Source organism: Primulina huaijiensis, chromosome 8 (assembly GCF_012295235.1).
Source record: "Primulina huaijiensis isolate GDHJ02 chromosome 8, ASM1229523v2, whole genome shotgun sequence".
Taxonomy (NCBI): domain Eukaryota; kingdom Viridiplantae; phylum Streptophyta; class Magnoliopsida; order Lamiales; family Gesneriaceae; genus Primulina; species Primulina huaijiensis.
The window spans coordinates 19,362,898-19,369,453 of NC_133313.1; the positions used below are offsets into that span (position 1 = coordinate 19,362,898).

At 36.6% G+C, this 6,556-nt stretch overlaps 2 protein-coding genes across 2 annotated transcripts; one reads left to right on the forward strand and one right to left on the reverse strand.

Annotated features, from left to right (window-relative positions):
- The first annotated feature begins 2,662 nt into the window (after nucleotides 1-2,662).
- Nucleotides 2,663-4,148, forward strand: LOC140982792 (rubisco accumulation factor 1.1, chloroplastic-like). The gene has a single exon (XM_073449500.1). It carries the CDS (start codon nucleotides 2,714-2,716, stop codon nucleotides 4,070-4,072), a length of 1,359 nt encoding a protein of 452 aa, XP_073305601.1. The 5' UTR covers nucleotides 2,663-2,713; the 3' UTR covers nucleotides 4,073-4,148.
- Nucleotides 4,149-4,398: 250 nt separating this feature from the next.
- LOC140982794 (peptidyl-prolyl cis-trans isomerase CYP19-3-like) lies at nucleotides 4,399-5,825 on the reverse strand. Its single transcript, XM_073449502.1, has 2 exons — nucleotides 5,677-5,825; nucleotides 4,399-5,009 (listed from the first exon to the last, which is right to left on the reverse strand). Exon 2 carries the CDS (start codon nucleotides 5,001-5,003, stop codon nucleotides 4,485-4,487), a length of 519 nt encoding a protein of 172 aa, XP_073305603.1. The 5' UTR covers nucleotides 5,004-5,009; nucleotides 5,677-5,825; the 3' UTR covers nucleotides 4,399-4,484.
- Between the last annotated feature and the right edge of the window lie 731 nt (nucleotides 5,826-6,556).

The following is a 6,556-nucleotide window of genomic DNA, read 5'->3' on the forward strand; positions in this document are numbered from 1 at the left end:
TATAACATTTTAAAAACTGTATATAACATTTTAAAAACTAAATATGGTATGATTATCACTTTTCACTTGCACGTGGGTCAAAGCACATTTTGACCATGGCGGCATATGGTGACGTCACCAACGATTTGGCTATTTTGGTCCACTTGGCAAGAAGGGTGATATTGGTGATTTTGCAAAGTGGTCATGATTTATTTCAGAAGCACCAATCGAAATTAGGGCCCATCGATATTATATTACAAGAAATTGTTAATTTTAGTTTGAATCCGTATTTTAAACGTTTTTTTTGAGACGATCTCATAAATATTTATCTGTGAAACGGGTCAACTCTACCGATATTCACAATAAAAAATAATATTCTTAGCATAAAAGTAATATTTTTTCATGGATGACCCAAATAAGAGATCCGTCTCACAAAATAAAAAGTTATTACACCCTCTCACACAAGTTTTTTACTTAAATCGTTGTGATGTGTTCACAGTAAAAAAATTTTATATATATATATATATTGTTACCATTCATAATAATATTATTTTAAATTATATTAAAATATGAAAATATATCTTTCTAATGCAAAATTAGATTATTTTTCATAAATTTAAACAATAATTATAACAAAAAAATATAATTCCTAACTCAAATTTAATATAAATATGTGGGAATTTGAAACGAGGAACTGGATGGTATCTAGTTGCAGGGTGATTTCCAATACCCGTGCATATTATATCAAAAGGGATTTTTGTATTTCTGTATTTTTTTAAAAAAATATTATATCAAAATGGATTCATGGTTATTGTAATGTGAAATTAAATGATATATTTATCAATCAAGGTATATATTTTTGAGAAATATTTAATTATCAGACAGTGAAAGTGATTGGCTTGTTGGCCTCACATGTACATGTATGTACATTAGTATCCAGTCACGCAGCTATTTGAACTTGTGAGGAAGTTTGACCATTTGATTGTAGCCACAAAAATGATAGTTGTGCATGGTCAAAAGTTTTTAGTTTTTTTTTTTTTTTTTTTATGATGATATGTATAATAAATAATAAATAATTATGTACTATATGCACCATTTTACTCGTTGATTAGATGCTGAATGATGTATAATATAATGTCAATATACTTTTATAAAACAATTGTGCATGAAACTAATTTTTTATACAACTTGAGTCAAACATAAAGACAAAATAAAGATGAATAATCAATCAATATTTTATCATACACACAAACAGTGTCTTATATGTTATCTTCTCTTCCTATCTTAATTTTACATTAAGTCAACATATAGATGTGTAGATGTTTTTTTTTGTTTGAATCTCGTTTATAAAATCGTAATGAAGTTGGATGAGATTGAAACTCACGAGAAACTCTTCGGATCACTCTATATTTTCTTCATTTGCGAGATTTGGAAAAAAGGTACTTGACTAAAATCAAACTACTTGCTATTATGAGTATAAATGGGTGTTGGTATGAATATATTTTAGGGAAAAAAAGTGGATATATACAATTTTCTTATATATGTGTTATTATTCATCACGAGACTATAGTTTCAAGATTTTGATCTAGTTCACTCTGAAAAACCTTTAATAATTATCAGTGAGCAAGATGCATGAAAACTTCAGTCTGAAATTATATTTTAACGAACAAATTTATGGTACTGTTTCGCAAGTATTATGGTCAACAAATTCCAGAAGTTTTTGAAAGTCTTGAGAAGTTCAAAGATTTATTGGTCAAAAGCTCCAAATAGGAAAAAAAATTAATTAAATAAATAGTCAGAATTTGATGATTGAAGGGTTTGATTTATATCGTTTTCCCCAACCACAAAGGAAAAAGTGGTCTTGAAAGCAATATAAGTAAAGTTAGCAAAATTGGTATTTTATCCCATCAGTCTTAAGTGCATGAATAAATTGCCAAAATTTATTTTTTACTGAAAGATTACTCCATCATCCTAAAGAAAAGACGAACATGATATTCCAAAATTACAACTACCTTATTCTGCTAACCTCAACTCAGGTTCAAAATTTAATTGCTAAAAACAAGTTGATAATTTATAGTGTAAGAAAAATCATTTTGTAATAATGATTATGCATAAGAATGATTTTTAGAGTATACTGAAGAATTATCCATTTTTCATCCATCAAAATACGAATGGATTCATGTCGCGATCGAGCTACGTTGTAAGATCTATGACAAAAACTTATGTGAGACGGTCTCACGGATCATATTTTATTAGATAGATATCTTATTTGGATCATCCATGAAAAAATATTACTTTTTATTATAAGAGTATTACTTTTTATAGCGTCCATCTCAGTTCGTTGAAGAAGAAGTAGCTATTGTGACTCTTATCTGCTATCTTGCCTCTCAGCTTTTGAGTTTCCAGGTCCAACCTTTGAGACGTACAATACTACAATCGATGAATTAGTTGCTCATATTTTGGCCTCTCATGGTTTTTCTCGGAGTGTTAAAATCTGGACTCGGTTGGTGTTATGTTTATTGCAAAAAATACAAGAAAAAGATTTTTATTCTTTATATTATATATATATTATATAATTATTTTTTTTAAAAAAGACTAGGTTTGTCAATTATTATTTATTTATTTTGCCAGAAGATATTATATTTTCGAATATGCTAAGATATTTCGCCCATGCTTCCCCCGCCCTCCCAATCGATGGAGTCACTAGATAACGTTCCCCATCATTCCAATAGCCATGCTCTCCCTCACCCCAAAACCCCTCTCCTTCTCCCTCTCCACCCCATTCCTCGCCGTCGACCACCACTTCCGCCGTCACAAACCGCCTCCCCCACCCTCTCATCCCAAATTATCATCCATCTCTGCCATCATTCTCCCTCCTTCCTCCTCGTACGACAGGTCTCAACAACAGAAACTCTACCGGCCTTACCGCTCACCGCCCTCTTCTGTTCCACATAAATACCGATCCCTCGACACCAACGGCCGCCTCGATATACTTTCCAATAGATTAGGTCTTTGGTTCGAGTACGCCCCTCTAATCTCCTCTCTGTATCAAGAAGGATTCATTTCCACCACTCTTGAAGAGATAACGGGCATTACTTCTCTCGAGCAGAACCGACTCGTTGTCGCCTCGCAGGTTCGCGACTCTCTTGTTCAGTCTTGTGATTCCGATACCGCGTCCTTTTTTGACACCCCGGGAAACCCAGAAATTCTTTACGAAATTCGAATCTTGAACACCCCACAACGCGCTTCTTCCGCGAAGTTCATCATAAAGAATGCTTTTGATGGGGAGAGAGCCGGGGAGTTGGCTAAATCTATGAAAGATTTCCCGCGGAGGTATGCAGAGAAAGGGTGGGAGAGTTTTGATGGGAATTTACCGGGGGATTGTTTGGGGTTCGTGTATTTTAGGCAAGCTCAAGAGCATAAATCGACGTCTTTGCTAGAGCTGAGTAGGGCCGCGTTGGAGAAGGCGTTTGAGGTGTCAGAATCGGAACGTGCCAAGCAGAGAGTTTCGGTGGATTTAGAGGGGCAGGATGAAGTGGAAGGAGTAGATGGTGCTGCAGTTGATGAAATGGTGAGGGTTCCGGTGGTGAGGATGTCAGTGGGAGAGGTAGCAGAGTCGAGCACAGTGGCGGTTTTACCTGTTTGCAAGGCGGAGGGGAAGGGAATAGAGGTGGAGGAGGCGCCATGGGAATGTGGAATGGTCGGATATTTCGGGGTCGTTGAGGCAGAGAAGGGGTGGAACCGGTGGGTGGTTTTGCCCGGATGGGAGCCAGTGGCAGTATTGAAGAGAGGAGGGGTGGCAGTGGCCTTCAAAAGGGCGGGTGATGCATTGCAGTGGAGAGGCAGGAGGTGGGATGCGGAGGAGGAACTCTTGGTGGTGGCGGATAGAGGGAGGTGGGAGGTGGCTCTCGATGACGCATTTTATTTGGTTGTGAGTGGTGGGAACGGGAGTGGCGAGGAGGGGTTGAGAGTTGAGAGAGGTCTGAAGTTGAAGGAGATAGGGGTGGTGGAAAGCTTGGGGACTGTGGTTTTGATTGTTAGGCCACCTAGAGATGACTATGAAGATCAATCAGGTCCTCAAGATTGGGATTAGAATACCTCCATATATTTCTGCTATACTTTGCGTTACTTTATGTAATATGTACTTTGGCTAAAATACATGGTGAATATTCAGTTGGTGTAGAAGATAATGAATCACGAATGTGGTATAGAAGGGGGTGAAATGGTGGAACGTTGTGGGAGCAAATAGAGAGTTAATAAATACGTGGCTTATTTTTTTTATACATCTTAAAATGTTTACCGAATGCCGTATTAAGTTACTAAATACGGGATAAAATGTTTTAAAAACTTAACCCAAGCCCAAGAAAAAACTTCCACGTACATATTTCACAGCCGAAAATTAGTATCTCCGCATTCAGCTAATAGAAACAGAGTTATGACCATATATTCTCTTGCCAACATCACTCGCAATTTTCCATGTTAATAACAATAGCCTTCTTCATTAATCATTGTAGCTCACCACAATCATCAATTACAACGGTGGACGATGTAGTACCGGACTGAGAACCAACCTTCTCCATTTCCTTCACCACATCATAGCCTTCCACAACTTTCCCAAACACAACATGTTTACCATCAAGCCAACTAGTCTTAATAGTGGTGATAAAGAATTGTGATCCGTTCGTGTTTGGCCCAGAATTTGCCATTGATAGCAGCCCTGGCTCTGTGTGCTTTAGCTTGAAATTCTCGTCAGCAAATTTCATCCCATAAATAGACTCTCCTCCAGTCCCATTACCTCTTGTAAAGTCTCCTCCTTGACACATAAAACTTGGAATAATTCGATGGAATTTACTACCCTTGTAATGCAATGGCTTTCCAGCAGCTCCAACCCCTTTCTCCCCTGTACAGAGGACTCGGAAGTTTTCAGCAGTTTTTGGTGCCGTGTCAGCAAACAGCTCCATCACAACTCGTCCAGCTTTCATCTTTCCGATCAAAATGTCAAAGAAAACCTTGGGGTTCTTCATCTCTCTCTGAAATCAGAGATGTAAAAACGAAAGACATGACAGGTTTGCAATGCTTAGGCTGGAGCTTATCTATAATTGGATAGTTTCGCATCCCTCGCATGCATGCACTGTGGTAATGTTCATCTTCCTCTCTTTTCCTAATCATATCTCCTACCCTCAATGACATAGCTGCTATTGTTTTTAACTGAAAGAAGAAATCTTGGGGTAAATAGTTTAATATGAAGATAAAACTCCGATAAGATGATGGGAGGTCCAAACAAGATTTGAGACACAGGAAAACAAATAAAGATGAAATCTTCAACAGTTCTAAGTTTTTCAAAAATAGATAAATAAAGCCGTTATGATTCACATACTGAAACCACATATAACACCACAGATTATCACAAATTCATACACCAAATCCAAGTTAAATTCCACTGAAACTCCGGGAAAAAAAGCTCGAAACAAATTCATCAAATGGAAAAATGTTCATCCGATGTTAAATCCCTCTTACACAATCAAAATCTATATGAAGAGGATTACAAACTACGGAAGACACAATGATTTATGTAGCACAATTTTTGAGCCCCACAGGCTTCTGGAAATTAACACCTGTGAGGCCTTCGATATGTGCTTCCATACGTACAAATCGATTGAAACTCGAACTGTATGACCTAAATAGAAGGATTCTTACCTAACACCTTTGGTGAGCGACGACAATTTTCGGATTTTGCTTCTTTACGGGAATAGACTGAATTGCTGCAGGCCTGAACTCTCACGGGGTTTATCTAGGGTTTTAGTATGTTGATTTTACATATTACCCCTCCTTTCCAATGTATTCTCACATTCCTCCCACTTTCAGATTTTCTGTAATAGGGTGTAATTGATATTTTTGTGAATTTAGCTCGGTGACACCACCAATGGGTTATTTGGGTTTCGGGTAGTTCAAGGGTTTCGGGTTTTATCTTTTATACCTGATTATTAATTTATTATAATTAAATTTATAATATTACATAATACAAATTAAAATAAATTTTTTTAAAAATAATAAATCGGGTATCCGAATTACCCAATCGGGTAGAAACTCACTACCAAATACTTAAGATGACAATGAGACGAGTTTGATCAAACCCGACACCATGTCCGGTTTAATAGGTGATCAGGTTTATATATTCGGTTCATTATCATCCCTACAATATATGATTCAATATATTATATCGTGTTCAGATATACCTATCCCGACAAAATACCCCAAACATCCGACGATCTACCCAATCGGATTCCGATCGAGACCCGACTGACCCGACTCGAATGCTCACCCCTACTTAATTTAAAGAGAGATAAAAATAATCAAATGAAACCGGAATAACTTATAAATCGTTCTAATGATTCCACCTATATTTTACACCCATGCTAGCTATTATCACACTTAGAGATAGCCAATAACTATAGGAGATGATGCAACAAATAAACTTGCAGAATATTTGAAATGATCAAACAGTACAATTTAGCAGAAGATTTTGAATGGTAAACTGCACAAATGAATATATGGTCACGATTCCCATTGAACTTTT